General features: G+C 46.0%; 1 protein-coding gene across 1 annotated transcript in view; it reads right to left on the bottom strand.

Annotated features, from left to right (window-relative positions):
- Window positions 1-1,755: 1,755 nt before the first annotated feature.
- Window positions 1,756-17,804, bottom strand: part of LEPR (leptin receptor) — a 154,896-nt gene continuing 138,847 nt past the window's right edge. The window contains exons 18-19 of the mRNA XM_089687952.1: window positions 9,668-9,743; window positions 1,756-5,785 (exon numbers count right to left, since the gene is read on the bottom strand). Coding sequence (XP_089544078.1) covers window positions 5,003-5,785; window positions 9,668-9,743 — 859 coding nt within the window. The 3' untranslated portion in view covers window positions 1,756-5,002. The remainder of the gene's footprint in view (window positions 5,786-9,667; window positions 9,744-17,804) is intronic.

Below are 17,804 nucleotides of genomic sequence, written 5' to 3' on the forward strand. Positions count from 1 at the left end.
GGAGAGGCAGGAGCACGGCCCTCTGCATTACCATACAAATCCTTCAGATGGTTAAGCACACAAAGAAAATATATTTAAGCTGACAAACGCCTTTTCACAACTCCTGTCTAAGCAAAAACGTTGCTATAGTTCCTAATGACGGAGCTGTTCAGATCTCTAAATATAAACTATTAGTAATTCTGTCTCAGTTTCAAAAGTCAAGGAGCACCCAGTACAAAAGTATATGACGATTCAAGAGTTTTAGCAAATTTGTATTTGACAAAAGGGTATCAAGAGAAGCCAATGTGTTTCGGGGGAACTGCCTCCCCCTTTATCAGGGCTGATGTAGTGGATGCGATTGGACTAATAGTAATGCAGGCCGAATTCCGAACAAATTTTCTTTAGAAAATTGGAAATTTCGTGCATTTTGTATGCAATGGTGACACCATAGATTTTGAAATTCAACCAACCAAGCCTTCAATTTCACCTCATGTTGCTACAGAAAAGAATTTTCATGGCCAAGAATTTTCTTTTCTTTCTTGTATGATTCTCCCATCATTGGTTCGAAATTCATTCGTTATTCAAAAAATTTCCAACATGCCCGATCACTCAAATTCGATGGTCACATGAAAATCGTCCGTTTCTGTGACCCACTAATAGTGCGAAATTCAAACAAAAATTCTTAGAAAAAATTTTCAAAATAATATTATTTTGTAATTCGACACGTGTATGGCCGGCTTTAGATACAATTAGGATGCCTGTGATTTAGGCTTGATGTAGGCAGTCAGATCTCTTTTTGCAAGTCAACAGACCCAATAGCCTAGATCACTGGTCTCCAAACTTTCTAAACAAAGGGCCAGTTTACTGTCCTTCAGAGTTTGGGGGGGCCGGACTGTGGCCAGTGGGAGTAGAAAAAGTACCATCATCAGTGGGAATAAACAACACCCCATCATTGTTATTACAGAGAAGAATAGTAACCCATTGTTGGTATCAGTGGGAGGAATTGTGCCCAATCTCTGGAGTCAATGGGGGGAATGGTACCCCATCACTAGAGGCAGTGGGTGGAATGGTGTGCCATCACAGGAGTCAGCGGGAAGAATGGTGCCCCATCATTGGTGTCAGTGGGAGGAATAGTGCCCCATCATTGGTATCAGTGGTATCAGCGGGAGGAATAGTGCCCCATCATTGGTATCAGTGGGAGGAATTGTGCCCAATCACTGGAGTCAATGGGAGGAATGGTACCACATCACTAGAGTCAGTGGGTGGAATGGTGTCCCATCACAGGAGTCAGCGGGAAGAATGGTGCCCTATCGTTATTGGGAGAAATAGTGCCCCAACATTGGTGTCAGTGGGAGGAATAGTGTCCCGTCATTGGTGTCAGTGGGAGGAATGGTGTCCCGTCATTGGTGTCAGTGGGAGGAATAGTGCCCCATCATTGGTGTCAGTGGGAGGAATGGTGTCCCATCATTGGTGTCAGTGGGAGGAATAGTGTCCCGTCATTGGTGTCAGTGGGAGGAATAGTGCCCCATCATTGGTGTCAGTGGGAGGAATAGTGCCCCATCATTGGTGTCAGTGGGAGGAATAGTGTCCCGTCATTGGTGTCAGTGGGAGGAATAGTGTCCCGTCATTGGTGTCATTCAGAGGATTAGTGCCCTAAGGGCCAGATAAATCCTAGCAAAAGGCATTAGTTAGTTCAATTGCATCCACAACTTCAGCCCTGATGAAGGGGAGGCATTTCCCCTGAAACCTGCTGGAAACTCTTGATACCCTTTGTCAAATAAATATTTGCTGAAACTCTTGAATTGTAATGAACTTTTGTACTGGACGCTCCTCAACACTCAACCCCAAAGTTTTGATATCTATTGTAAGCACACAAACCAGCTAGTTTCAGAAGTTGGGAAGGGATGCTAATATGCAAATGAGCTGATCTAAAACCAGACACCCAGAATTAGATTGTGTCTGAACTGTCCCTAATTGGAATATACACTTACCGACAACTTTATTAGGTACACCGTGTTAGTGCCTAGAAAATGTTCCCCACCCCATTACACCACCATCACCAGCCTGAACCGGCGATACAAGGCAGGATGGATCCATGCTTTCATGTTGTTTATGCCATCTGAATATCGCAGCAACCAGTCTGACCTCTGACATCAACAAGGTATTTTCGTCCATACAACTGCCACTCACTGGATATTTTCTCTTTTTCGGATCATTCTCTGTAAACCCTACAAATGGTTGTGTGTTTAAATCCCAGCAGATCAGCAGTTTTTGAATATTCAGAACAGACCATCTGGCACCAACAACCATTCCACGTTCAAAGTCACTTAAATCCCCTTTCTTCCCCATTCTGATGTTCGGTTTTAACTTCAGCAAGTCGTCTTCACCACGTCTAGATACCTAAATGCATTGATTTGCTGCCATGTGATTGACTGATTAGCAATTACTGTTACCAAGCAATTTAGCAGGTGTACCTAATAAAGTGGCCGGTGAATGTAGGAACTATGTTGTAATTTAGGAATTCCAAAAAAAAGAAAATCCTTGTTGGGTTAAGTAACCCGGACCTTGCTTCACTCTCCTATGATGCTGGCACCATAAGGGCAGAACTCATACTTTTTAACCCTCCAGGAGAGCTGACTTATGACAGCTCTCCCTACCTTAACCAGTCTCACTGCATGCTGTACATTCAATAAATGGTAAAAAGCCAATGATAAGCAGTGCTGCACCCAAGGAGTGGTAAAATCAGTGATCCATAGATAGTAGGTGGTGATCCATAGATCACCCACTCACCTTCTGGTTATCTGCCAGAAGTAAATCTTGTCCTCTGAAGTACCCCCGCACCCCCAAAATGGGTTAATAGTTCTGCACTGTACATGATGGAGAGGACCACAGCCTACAGCTCAAGGAAAGTGCTGAAGCCTGCCAAAACGAGGGATAGCCTAAGTAATACACCGTATCCCTGCATCCCATGACTAAATAAGCAAGTCACCCTTTGCAGGACAAGGGGCTCCACTGCAAAGATATAGTTTTTCTGTAATTCCTGGAGTTGACCTTTAAGTTACATCTAACACTGCTATGTGTTCTGTTTAAGTGCCAACGTAGCACCTTCCTAAGTAGCTAGGGGGAGCTAGCTCAGGTTTTTCAGCTAAGAAGGCTGAATACCAGCCTATGCTAAGACAGAGGGTTAGTTCAGGTCAGGGCTGAGAGGCTCTGAAGGTCGGTTCCTTGACACCTCCCCCTGTTCTAGAGATCTTGGAGAAGATTCAAAAAGCAGTGAGCAGGGGTGATGAGGAGCTGCCTGCACATTTAGGGGACCCTGGCCAATCCTCAAGCAGGAGGCTTGGCATGGGACCAGGGTAGCCCTTAAATGGAAGAGAGCCTGCTCAGCAGCAGGAGAGTTTGGGTGGAAGATGAAGTGAGAGGCTGGAGAGCAGGAGCCTGGGAGGAGGCCCAGATGGGCTCACCTACAGACAGAGGAGATGGAAAGGAGAAAAGCTTAGGACCTCATCGGCCCCCAGAGCAAGGACAATCTGTGCAGCAGGGAAGGAGTGGCCCAGCGGAAAGCCTGAGAGCAGCCACCGACCCAGCAGCGCACAGACAGAGGACTGAGTGAGTAGACCTACACCCCCCTGGGCCAGAAAGGGGAAGGAGCACTCTAGTGGGAAGCTGGATTCGCTTTCTACGAAGGACTGTCTTACATTTAAAGTGACAGGCACTGAATCCCCTGCCCAGGGATTCCTTGAGACTACTGGATAGAGGAGTATCTGGGGTGGTACACCAGGAGATGCTGGCTAGCTTTCCAAGAAGATAATTTTTGCTGTTAAAGAGACTTGTACATAGTTCAGGGAAGATTGTCCTCAGTTGCCGTTCCCATGGGCATCCCATACCCCAACCAAGTTCAATTCCCCTGATAAAATCCAAAAAACTAAACTCAATGACTGGTTCCTGTCTTCGGGTGCAAGTCTGTGTGGAAAATATGTTTTGCCTGGCTATGCAGGACTATAAGTGGACCCAAAACTCAGCAACTCTTACAGGGGTTGCGCTACACAAATACTTAAAAGTACACCAGACAGCCGGTGTCAGACTTGTGGTCCTGTCCCTGGCCACTTTTCCCACCTATGACCTCCTTGGTGAGGTGTAGCTCTATTTCAGGCTTGTGTTGCAAGGTGAAGACTTCCATAAGGGAATATGCCAATTGCATTATGGAGTGTCTAGTGTCTGTCCACCGGTGAGGTTTCCACAGGAAAAGAATCGGCTGTCTGACATGGCCTATAAACTTAGCAGAGCCATTAAATGGCTACAAGCAAACGGCATCTCTATAATTAATACATCATTAAATGTATTTTGTTAAGCAGAAGCAGTTTAAGTGACTTAATCTGACCTAATATCACCCTTGCAGTCCCTGTCCCTGTACAGCAGAGCTCGCAGAGGAATAAGCAGCACAAGGAGCCAGTCAGTTCATGTGCTGCCAAAAAGCATGCCGACAGGAGGATAGAGCAGAGTGTCAGAGAATGAAATCATCACTGTGCTGCTTCTTCTTTCACTGTCCAATCACAGGTTGGGGGTGGGTACAGGATAACCTTGGGCTCAGGGGAAGTGGGTCGAAGGATGCTTTAAAATATGGCACTGACATGAGGAATATGATTGTACTCACAGTTCACCCTACAAGTCTCTACCCAAAAGGCCTTTCATAAAGTCAATCTTTTTTTTTAAATATAAAGCAAAATGTTTCACCAATTCCAGTTTGATTTTTTTCACTGATGAACTGTCACTACTGGGAACCATTCTCCTATTCACATTTTCGTAAAGTCATTTCCAGGAGCTTATTCCTGCAGAGCAAAATGCTCCAGACATGCAAATTATTCCTTTGCATATGCAAATGATCATACTTATAATTACGAATAAACAGGTCCCAAGCAGCACAACATGGCCCGTCCCATTATTTCGTCAGGCATGACATCCATTTTGGTCGGCCTCGGCTGCTTCGCTGGCGTGTGAAAAGAGCGTGGCGACCTAAATTGCATCATGTGCATATGTCCACCATTCCTGCTGAGTTGGCGGATTGTATCTGAAACTGAGGAATGTACGGCCGTAGCGACTTCTTCACGAGATCTCGCTGGCTATAGTCCATGTTGATAAATTCTGATGATTCATTGTGGCTGAAGTCAATCGTTCCATAGGAGACGTTTTCCTGGATGTGATAGGTCATTAAGGGATTTTCAGAGTAGTAGTTGCTGACCTCGTCATCGTTTTGGACGGACCCAAGTCCCACGTAGTAGAGATTCTTCTCTGGGCTATCGCCTTCGAAACTTTGCTCAGACGGCTCTGAAAACCCTTCAGAAGACACGGTGGAATTAGAAGACATTTTGCTGGGATGATTTGCTTGTAACCCCGCCATGATCAAAAAGGTCGACTTGTCGTTGTCCAGGTTCCTGAGAGTGGCTGAATTGGTCCTCAGAAAACACCCGTTGCAGGAGCTGACGCTCAGTTTCCTCTCATTTGGCTTGCTTTGTTGGGGGTTACTCAAGATTGTTGCATACTTGATACTGGATTGGCAGGGGCTCCCCCCATACATGGCGGTCTCGCGGTTGTCCGCGTAGCTGCAACTGCTGCTGAAGTGGCTGGTGGCACATGCAGAGTCCCTGTCATCTGTCAGCTTCCCGACCATTGAGACGTCATCTCTTTCTTTCTCCCAGGCTTTCACAATATTGAGATTTTCAAAAATGGCTTCTGGTTCAAGGATTAAAGGGAAACTGTGTGCCAGGTGGTCGCGATGCTTGGTAAAAAGGTTTTCTAGTGTATCTGGCTGGACAAAACAAAAAACAATCAATTATTTTTAGTAAGTCTCTTAATACCGCGAAACAGTAGCTCTTCTTTACATGCTGCGATACAACGAGATTAGAGAAAAGCAGTGTGGATTGGAGGTGGACGGCTTGCGTTTGCAGCCTCATCTGATTTTAATAAGTATTTCTGCTGAATACATTCAGAGGGCTCGTTCTGAAACTAAAACCATTAAAAAATGGAGCAGTTATGCACAAAAAAAAAAAAAAAATTTGAAGAGTCAGCTCAACCAAAAGTGATATTTTAGTAACAGAGACCCTATGAGGTCAATTTATAAAAACCTGCTGTGCCAATCTCTCAAAAATTTGGACTGCTGTTACCAATAATCTCCATAATTTGCCTAACATGCTTATTTCCTATGACTGACAGCTTCATCTAGTGGCCATAATGTAGTATTTTCCTGAAATATTTTAATAGGGAAAATACTGCATTATAGACACTAGATGGAGCGTATTAGGCAAATTATTGGGATTCTTTATGATGGCTGTGGGTCAGTTAAATAGACCCGATCTCCCTGCCATACTTCTCAACTGTGCTCCTGTCAGGGGCGGACTGACAACTCAAGGGGCCCCCTGGGCAATAGGGGATCATGGGGCCCCTGTGTCCTTGCCCAAACTCAAAAAAGCCTATGAAAAAGGTACCAGGGGCATCTCATGGGGCCCCCTACTGACCCCAGGCCCTCGGGCAGTGCGGGGTTTCCAAATGGTCAGTCCGCCCCTGGTTCCTGTGTTCCTGGGAGTTATAGGTGTTCCACATTCTCTATTATGTAAAATAAATTTTTAAAAATCCAGCAGGGAGAGTGGGAGTCCACTCATAATAGGGGGGTACAGCAGCAATACAGCAGGTGTGCAACACATGTACACAGCTTTGCCATTGCTTTAGATGATGCTAGTTCTCATCTGCATGATGGTTTGATGTGCATTGTTCATTTTTGATTCATAAATGCATGTTATAGGGCATATTAACCTCCCTAGCGGTCTGATTATGTCCATATTTCTGTGCTCAAAGCGGTACATTTTTTTGCATGGAAATATGTATTTTTTTTATTGTTGGCCTGTAATTTTTAGGAACAACTCACTGAAATCTGTCTGAACAAGAGTCTAGTAAACATCCCGGGTATGTTAAAATTTGAAACACAAAATTATAAATTATAATTTAATAAATAATCATAAAAAATAATAATATCATAATAATAAATTTAATTCAATAATATAATCAAACCAAAAACACTGACATTTGAAATAGAGCGCCAAGTTCGCACATCGCTGAGCAAAGTCGCAAAATCGTTTTCAGTGTCTGATGATGAATTTCCCCCACGAATCATTATCACTCAATTCTGCAAGTGGTTCTGATTTACTATCGCTATTCTCTAGCCGGTCTAAACCCGCTTTTGACCTAAAGGGACGCTTTTTGGACGTCATGGACGTTTCTCAGTTTTCAGGCAGAAAGAACAGTAAAAATGCAGGCAGGGCGCCGGACAAAGCACTCGGGACAAAATGTATGTGAAATGGTTTGATACAGGAATGTTATACTATGTGATTTTAGTGTATTTAGTGAATGTCACTTTTTCACATTTTTAAATTTCCCGCCGTTCCGTCCCCCGTACGTCCCGACGTCGCAGGGAACGGAACCCGGAAGACAGATGCCAGCATCGGCCAGAGGACATTACAGGGGACACTGCAGGAGGGACATCGCGGGAGCGAAGGACAAGGGAAGTGCAGAAGAGATCCCGGAGCAGCACTGCAGTGTATTCCAGAGTGTAGCTCGGGGTTACCGCTTGTGGTGCTGAAACTTTACCCCGAGCTACACTCGGGAATTCCGCCAGGGGGGTTAATGACATTAGCAGACCATGGTTGCTGTTATTGGTGCTATGCATGCCGTGAGAAATGGTGGGTGTGACCAAATTTCACTAACAGTGAGAGGGGAGTAAAAAGGTACAGTTAACCAAAACATTGAGCCTACTCTGCTCTGGGTCATGAGTACTAACTAGTGGTGCACTGAAATGAAAATTCTGAAAGTGCTGAAACCAAAACCGAAAATTCAAAAAACACTTGGCCAAAAACCGAAACGAGCAGTTTTTAAAAATGAATGTATATTTTTTATAAAAAAATACACTTTGATTAAAAAAAAAAAAAGAAAAAATGCAATATATACCCCAATTTTTTTTTGTAAAATATGAAAGATGATGTTACGCAGAGTAAATAGATACCCAACATGTCATGTTTTAAAATTGCGCATGCTTGTGGAATGGTGTGAAACGGCGATAATTAAAAATCTCCATAGGTGATGCTTTAAAAATTTGTACAAGTTAGTAGTGTAAAGTTACAGAGGAGGTCTAGTGCGAGAATTATTGCTCTTGCTCCGACGATCATGGCGATACCTCGCATGTGTGGTTTGAACACAGTTTACATATGAGGGCGTGGCCTACGTATGCATTCACCATTACACGGGTGGGGACGGGGGCACTTTAAACTTTAAAAAAAAAATGTATTTAATGTTTTTTGTTTTATTTTTTTGCACTGTCCCTTCAAAAAAAAATGTTTAATCACTTTTATTCTTATCACAAGGAATGCATGCATCCCTTGTGATGGAAGTAATTAGTGACAGGTCCTCTTTATGGAGAGATCTGGTGTCAATAGGACCCACATATCTCTCCTCTGCAATGTAAAGCATTAGATCAAAAAACGCCTTGATCTAGTGCTTTTAAAAAAAAAAACGGCCGCTCCAGTCCTCCAAGGGCATAGAGATGAGTGCAGGCCATCTTTCCTTCACTAATCTCTATGCCCAGCACCGGGATCGTTCGATGGTTTCTCAGGTAAGGCTAAGAAATACTGAGCGACGGCCGATGGCGGCAGCGGTGGGCGGCGCCACCACGGTGAGTGGCGGCAGCGGTGGGCGGGCGGCGGTGAGGGGGGCAAGCTTTTTTCAGCACCTGTATTGGTGCTTTTTTTCATGACGGCCGAAAGGGGTGTTTTCAGCCGAAACGTTTTGGCCACCAAAATTTCGGTGCATCCCTAGTACTAACTGAACCCAAAAGTACACAATCCACAGAGTGCAGGGGTAAGAAGTAAGGAATTTGTGAATTTCACATGCCAGACCCCTGCACTCTGTGCGTTACAGAGTGCAGGTATCAAGAGTTTGTAATGCACAGAGTGCAGGGGTAGGGGTTGTAATGTACTGACTGCAGGTGTCAGACGTTTGTAATACACAAAGTGCTAGGGTCAGGAGTGTGTAATGCACAGAGTGCAGGGGTCAGGAGCGTGTGACACGAAGAGCGCAGGGACCAGGAGTGTGTAATGCATAGAGTGCAGGGGTCAGGAGCGTGTGACACGAAGAGTGCAGGGACCAGGAGTGTGTAATGCATAGAGTGCTGGGGTCAGGAGCGTGTGACACGAAGAGTGCAGGGACCAGGAGTGTGTAATGCATAGAGTGCTGGGGTCAGGAGCGTGTGACACGAAGAGTGCAGGGACCAGGAGTGTGTAATGCATAGAGTGCAGGGGTCAGGAGCATGTGACACGAAGAGTGCAGGGACCAGGAGTGTGTAACACGCAAAGTGCAGGGGTCAGAAGCGTGTGACACAAAGAGTGCAGGGGCCAGGAGTGTGTAACACGCAAAGTGCATGGGTCAGGAGTGTATAATGCATAGAGTGCAGGGGTCAGGACTAATACTGTTAAAGGTCAGTAACAAAACCAAAATTCTGATATTGCCAGGCAAGGTCCAGTTAGTGCCTAGTTATACTGGTAATACATGTCAAATGCATGAAAAAGTACACACAAAGAGATGTGAATACAATGTCAGTTAACACCAATGTGAAAGAAAAAAATGTGTTTTTCTGGGATGAGCTCACCTTTTCGAAGTTGACATCCTGGGCCCAGGAGCAGTATTTGGGGTTTGGTACATCCTTCCAGAACAACCTCTTCATTCTGGAATAAACAAGATAGAGCATAAATAAATGTCATCTGTTAACAGTGTGATTCTTCTAAAAAAACAAATGTTACGTAAAAATCCTAACAGAAATCAATAATAGAGGAACTCTAGGCAAATATTATACATGGCACACCCCTTCTGAAGACGTACTAGTGTACGAAACGCGTCTTGGAGGAGCCTGAAAGCTTTGACGTCACGCCACCGGGTCACGGAGATCCGGTGGCCACATTTGATCACCAGCTGGTTAGTGCTCATAACAACTTGTTTGCTGCAATTTTCCTGCCTACTGCTTAGATACAGCCTTTGGCACATGTTCAGCATTTACATGTATGAGGATTTCTATATATGTTTGCTGCTGCATAACTTCCTTCATTACATTTTTCTGACAATACTACACTATGGGTATTTCCATTTGTTGCTCTGCTTTGAGCATTTAATCCCCCAGAGCTCCCCCTGGTGACTATTCAATGGTACTGAAGAGGCTGCACGCGTGTCCTTAAAGTGGACCTCCGTTTTTGAGAACATCTACCTAGACCGGGTGTCGGCAACCTGCGGCTCCAGAGCCGCATGCGGCTCTTTTTCTTTGCTGCGGCTCCGGAGCACACTGCCCACCAGGTGACAGGCAGCCGCGGCTCGCGAGCCACATGCGGCCTCTTTACACACTTCAATGCGGCTCTTCTGTGTGCCGGCCCCCGCTCCCCTCCCTCCTCTCGGGCGGCTGCCCCAAAAGTCAGGACTCTGCAGCTAGCCCAGCAATGGGCAAACTACGGCCCGGCGGACCTTTTAATCCGGCCAGCGGAGCGTGCCAAACATTGGCTGTCAGGATGTAGGCGGGGCAGCCAGGATGTAGGCGGGGCAGCGTGACGAACTCATCTCCTCTCACAGTCCGCCCTGAAGACCGGAACGGCGCGGCAACACGGCGAGAGGAACGCGCGGAGCAAAGGTAAGTGAATTGACACAATATGGGGAATGAATTACTATATGGGGGATGAATTACTATATGGGGGATGAATTACTATATGGGGGATGAATTACTATGGGGGATGAATTACTATATGGGGGATGAATTACTATATGGGGGATGAATTACTATGGGGGATGAATTACTATATGGGGGATGAATTACTATAGGGGGGATGAATTACTATAGGGGGGATGAATTACTATGGGGGATGAATTACTATATGGGGGATGAATTACTATAGGGGGGATGAATTACTATAGGGGGGATGAATTACTATATGGGGGATGAATTACTATATGGGGGATGAATTACTATGGGGGATGAATTACTATATGGGGGATGAATTACTATGGGGGATGAATTACTATATGGGGGATGAATTACTATGGGGGATGAATTACTATAGGGGGGATGAATTACTATGGGGGGATGAATTACTATAGGGGGAATGAATTACTATGGGGGATGAATTACTATATGGGGGATGAATTACTATGGGGATGAATTACTATATGGGGGATGTATTTTCAGTTTTAAAAATGTGGCTCTCAAAATAAATTTCAATCGTGGTTTTGGCGAGATTTGGCTCAGTTGAAAAAAAAGGTTGCCCACCACTGCATTAAGGTAAGAAACAATATATGCAGTGTCGAATTTGTTTTAAATGTTGCAATGGTCTTGCGGCTCCCAGTCTTTTTTTTCCCTTCGGAAATGGGTCCAAGTGGCTCTTTATGTCTTAAAGGTTGCAGACCCCCGACCTAGACAATGCCCATCCACCCTGGCTGGCTCCAGTTGCATCCTGAAAAGGACCCCCTGGCAGACCTCCATTTTGCTGATACATTGCGCATTTTCTTTGCGCTTCCGGTGAGTGCACATTTTATACATACCCTGTCCCTCACCGAGTTTTATTCGAACCACGACCGTGGGATTAATATATCACCTTGAGCTCTTACATTGTGGACTCATTACCCATTTATGAACATTGCTACCAAAAATCTGTCCGAATATTTTTAGAGCTGCACTTTTTCTATATACATGTCTCTTGAAAGGTTTATGGTTTCCTTTACTGTGCTTAGCTGCTTTTATGAATATATTGTGAGCGCTCACTGAGTTTTTCTCTTTCAAATATTATATTGTATACTATCATTTAGACCAGGGGTCCTCAAACTTTTTTAACAGGGGGCCAGTTCACTGTCCCTCAGACCGTTGGAGGGCCAGACTATTGTTTAAAAAAAAAAAACTATGAACAAATGCGGACACAGTACAGGAGATGACCAGAGACTGCGGACATACCACGCGGCGGTAATACTGGGCCGGCCGCTCCATAAGACGCACAGACATTTCCCCCCCAAGTGTGTCTTATGGAGCAAAATAGTGCCCCATCATTGGTGTCAGTGGGAGGAATAGTGCCCCATCATTGGTGTCAGTGGGAGGAATAGTGCCCCATCATTGGTGTCAGTGGGAGGAATAGTGCCCCATCATTGGTGTCAGTGGGAGGAATAGTGCCCCATCATTGGTATCAGTGGGAGGAATAGTGCCCCATCATTGGTGTCAGTGGGAGGAATCGTGCCCCATCATTGGTGTCAGTGGGAAGAATCGTGACCCATCATTGGTGTCAGTGGTAGGAATAGTGCCCCATCATTGGTGTCAGTGGGAAGAAACGTGCCCCATCATTGGTGTCAGTGGGAGGAATGGTGCCCCATCATTGGTGTCAGTGGGAAGAATCGTGCCCCATCATTGGTGTCAGTGGGAGGAATAGTGCCCCATCATTGGTGTCAGTGGGAGGAATAGTGCCCCATCATTAGTGTCAGTGGGGGGAGGAATAGTGCCCCATTGTTGGTGTCAGTGGGGGGAGGAATAGTGCCCCATCGTTGGTGTCAGTGTGGGGGGGGGGGAATAGTGCCCTGTCATTGGTGTCAGTGGGGGAAAGGGATAGTGTCCCAACATTGGTGTCAGTGGGATGAATAGTGTCTCATTATGGGTGTCAGTGGGAAGAATAGTGCCCCATCTTTGGTGTCAGTGGGAGGAATAGTACGTCATTGGTGTCAGTGGGGGGAATAGTGTCCCAATATTGGTGTCAGTGGGAGGAATAGTACCCCATCATTGGTGTCAGTGGGAGGAATAGTACCCCATCATTTTTGTCAGTGGGGGTAGGAATAGTGTTCCATTGCTGGTGTCAGTGGGGGGTGGAATAGTGCCCCATCGTTGGTGTCAGTGGGGGGGGGAGGAATATTGCCCCATCGTTGGTGTCAGTGGGGGGGAGGAATAGTGCCCCATTGTTGGTGTCAGTGGGGGGAGGAATAGTGCCCCATCGTTGGTGTCAGTGGGAGGAATAATGCCCCATCATTAGTATCAGTGACACCAATGATGGGGCACTATTCCTCCCACTGACACCAATGACACTTAACTTGCTGACCCCTGTTCCAGCATGTTGCTGCTGCAGCCAGCATACCTGGTTGCAGCAGCACCATCAGCACGGCACACTTACCTGTCAGCTGTCCTTCTTCACTCCGGCCTCTCCCTCACTCGATGTTCGCGGGGCCGCTCGGCTCCGCCTCCTCGCAAGTAATTGGCCGCCTGTGTGCCTTTCCTGAGCTACAGTTCTGGCGCCCAATCACCGGTGAGGAGGCGGAGCCGAGCGGCAGGAGTGAGGGAGTGGCCGGAGTGAATGAAGGAGCAGCGATTCCTGGACTGGATCATGGGACTGGGACCGGAGCCAGGTAAGGTACAGCAGCCCCCTGCCCACCCCTGTACTTAGTGTCTCTTCCTCACGGCAACTACGCCCCTGCCGGCGGGCCGGATTAATGGCCTCGGCGGACCGCATTTGGCCCGCGGGCCGTAGTTTGAGGACCCCTGATTTAGACCATCCATTCTCAACCAGGGTACTAGGGAACCTTAGGGTTCCTCCAGAGGCTGCCAGGGGTTATTTGAGCAATGGGCAATTTCTGCCTCTCAGATAAGTTATTACTGATATCAATAATCTTTTCAGCCATTTGTAAGGGGAAATTTTTCCCTCTCACCAAAAATGTAAGTGGTAATCTTCCCACTGACCACCAATGTAAGGAGCATTCTTCCCACTGACCGCCAATGTAAGGAGCATTCTTCCCACTGACCGCCAATGCAAGGAGCATTCTTCCCACTGACCGCCAATGTAAGGAGCATTCTTCCCACTGACCACCAATGTAAGGGGCATTCTTCCCACTGACTCCCAATGTAAGGAGCATTCTTCCCACTGACCACCAATGTAAGGACCATTCTTCCCACTGACCACCAATGTAAGGAGCATTCTTCCCAATGACCCCCAATGTAAGGATCATTCTTCCCAATGACCCTTAATGTAAGGATCATTCTTCCCACTGACCACCAATGTAAAGAGCTTTCTTCCCACTGACCACCAATGTAAGGAGCATTCTTCCCACTGACCCCCAATGTAAGGATCATTCTTCCCAATGACCCTTAATGTAAGGATCATTCTTCCCACTGACTGCCAATGTAAGGAGCATTCTTCCCACTGACCACCAATGTAAGGAGAATTCTTCCCAATGACCCCCAATGTAAGGAGCATTCTTCCCACTGATCACCAATGTAAGGGGCATTCTTCCCACTGACTGCCAATGTAAGGAGCATTCTTCCCACTGACCACCAATGTAAGGAGCATTCTTCCCAATGACCCCCAATGTAAGGAGCATTCTTCCCACTGACTGCCAATGTAAGGGGCATTCTTTCCACTGACCACCAATGTACGGAGCATTCTTTCCACTGACTGCCAATGTAAGGAGCATTCTTTCCACTGACTGCCAATGTAATGGGCATTCTTCCCACTGACCACTAATGTAAGGGGCATTCTTCCCACTGACCACCAATGTAAGGGACATTCTTCCCACTGACCACTAATGTAAGGGGCATTCTTCCCATTGACCACCAATGTAAGGGGCATTCTTCCCACTAACTGCCAATGTAAGGGGCGTTCTTCCCACTAACTGCCAATGTAAGGGACATTCTTCCCACTGACCACTAATGTAAGGGACATTCTTCCCACTGACCACTAATGTAAGGGGCATTCTTCCCATTGACCACCAATGTAAGGGGCATTCTTCCCACTAACTGCCAATGTAAGGGCATTCTTCCCACTGACCCCCAAATGTAAGGAGCATTCTTCCCACTGACTGCCAATGTAAGGGGCATTCTTCCCACTGATCATCAATGTAAGGAATATTCTTCCCACTGATCACCAATGTAAGGAACATTCTTCCCACTGTCCACCAATGTAAGGGGCATTCTGCCCACTGACCACCAATGTAAGGGCATTCTTCCCACTGACCCCCAAATGTAAGGAGCATTCTTCCCACTGACTGCCAATCTAAAGGTGTCCCTCTTCCACTGACCACCAGTCTAACAGACATGTTACTCCGTCACCATACACAAAAATGGGTACTTCACTGCCCATCAATGTAAGTGGGCACTTTTCCACTAAACATCAATATGGAGGAGCACTACAAATTTCAGGTTGGTGGTTTTTTTTGCCATAATTATAAATTTGGTTGATTTCTTTATTCTTATAATAGTAAGTATTTGTTGTGTAGAGCATCCCTGTATTTCAAATATGCTTAGTACCCTGCATTTCATTTACAACCTAATGCTCACAGTAATTTCCCAACAGCTGTAGATATAATAATTATTAGCACGGGCTCCAATAGACCTGACTTTGTTTCATGGGTTCCTCACTGTTAAAAAAAAAGTTGAGAAAGGCTGATTTAGACTATCTGCGGGATCCAGTAAAAGCATAGAAATATGTATAGATATTTAAAAATTAAACATGTAATATAGTGTACATGTGCTCATAGGATTCTTAATGGACCAATTCAAAAACATTCTAAAAGGACCAAATGTGTAATACTAATCCCACAGAAGGTGAAAGAATAACTGTACCATCGTACAAAAACTGGGGACATTGTTGGAGATTTCAAGTTTCAAGAACACAGGAATTTTTACCATTTTTTTAGCCTGAAATGGAAAACTAATACAGCCACCACATGCAAAGGAAACAAAGCTGCAGTATATTGCAGTTTTATTCTCGGGTTTAGATATGTTTTAATAGCATGGCTATGGAGCCCCATCACTCATAGTAATGGCCCTGATTGTATGTTACAGCTTCCACAAAGGATACTTTGTTTCCAGATCTTTTCACTATCATGTCTTCAACAACGTACCCATGTCTTACATCAAATATCATGGACACCCCAAAATACAACATGTATGAAACAGCATACAGCCCATAATACTGACCTGAATCATGGGGCTCACACAAGGCCGGGACAGGGGGGGACGGCTGCCTTGGGCGCAATGGTTTACTGTAGTGATGGGGGTGCCTTCCTTCTACAAGGCTGACAGGAGTAGTGACAGTGGCAGCGATTTTGACAAGTGAGTGACTGCTGGGTGTGAGATCCCCTGAGCTTGCACATCATCAAAGGGGATGGGGGCGGATCCCCTGAGCTTGCACACCATCAACGGGGATGGTGGCGGATCCCCTGAGCTTGCATGTCATCAACGGGAATGGGGGCGGATCCCCTGAGCTTGCACATCATCAAAGGGGATGGGGGCGGATCCCCTGAGCTTGCACACCATCAACGGGGATGATGGCGGATCCCCTGAGCTTGCATGTCATCAACGGGAATGGGGGCGGATCCCCTGAGCTTGCACATCATCAAAGGGGATGGGGGCAGATCCCCTGAGCTTGCACATCATCAACGGGGATGGGGGCGGATCCCCTGAGCTTGCACATCATCAACGGGGATGGGGGCGGATCCCCTGAGCTTGCACATCATCAACGGGGATGGGGGCGGATCCCCTGAGCTTGCACATCATCAACGGGGACGGGGGCGGATCCCCTGAGCTTGCACATCATCAACGGGGATGGGGGCGCAGTTTGGCATCTTTGCCCTGGGTGCTGGATGACCTTGTCCCAGTACTGGGCACACATACACTACTAAATATATATAAACCTGCACTTATGAAAGTTGTAGCAAATAATAATCAAAATAGAGTGTAAACATATAGCAGCTGAACACAAAAAGCCCGATACCAGGCAATGAACAATATTTATATATATATATATATATATATATATATATATATATAAAGTGCAGCGCTTAATAAAGTGACAAATAATTAGTGAAAAAAACAGTTAAAAATGGTTGCACTCACATGAAAGCAAACATCATTAGTCATTCATAGGCAGGGGCTGACTGACAACTCATTGGGCCCCTGGGCAATAGGGGATCATGGGGCCCCTGTGTCCTTGCCCAAACTCAAAAAAGCCTATGAAAAAGGTACCAGGGGCATCTCATGGGGCCCCCTACTGACCCCGGGCCCTCGGGCAGTGCCTGAGTTTCCAAATGGTCAGTCCGCCCCTGTTCATAGGCAAAAAATCCAAATTTTCCAGTTTCCAAAGTGGCCGCTGGCCGGTCGCGCATGCGCAGTAGCGTGTGTACGTGGCTCCACCCCTGTTTGGAGAGTCTTTACTTGCTCTCTTGGTGATCTGGACGAGGATCTGATTGTCCGGCTTTCTGGGTTGTTTAACAAAGCGCGATTGGCCACTCTTAACAGGAGGTCATGCTTTCTGGTAAGCTTTTCCTATGAGTGGTTGGTGACACAACAACTGTCCTTGGATTTCCTTTCTTTCATCACAGCTATAAACATATAGCAGCTGAACACAAAACCCCTGATACCAGGCAATAAACAATATATACATAAAGTGCAGCGCTTAATAATGTGACAAATAATTAGTGAAAAAAGCAGTGAAAAATGTAACATAAAAAATAGTCCATCCAAAAATAAAGAAAAAGTCCCAGAGGCTGTGATGAAACAAAGGAAATCCAAGGACAGTTGTGTCACCAACCACTCAAACACAAGGCTTACCAGAAAGGCATGACCCCCTGTTAAGAGTGGTCAACTGAGCTTTGTTAAACAACCCAGAAAAGACGGACAATCAGATCTTCCTCCAGATCACCAAGAGAGCAAGTAAAGACTTTCCAAACAGGGGCGGAGCCACATACACACACTACTGCACATGCGCGACCGGCCAGCGGCCATTTTG

This window comes from Staurois parvus, unplaced genomic scaffold, assembly GCF_062004578.1.
Source record: "Staurois parvus isolate SC_StPar_1 unplaced genomic scaffold, SC_StPar_1.0 ptg000441l, whole genome shotgun sequence".
Taxonomy (NCBI): Eukaryota; Metazoa; Chordata; class Amphibia; order Anura; family Ranidae; genus Staurois; species Staurois parvus.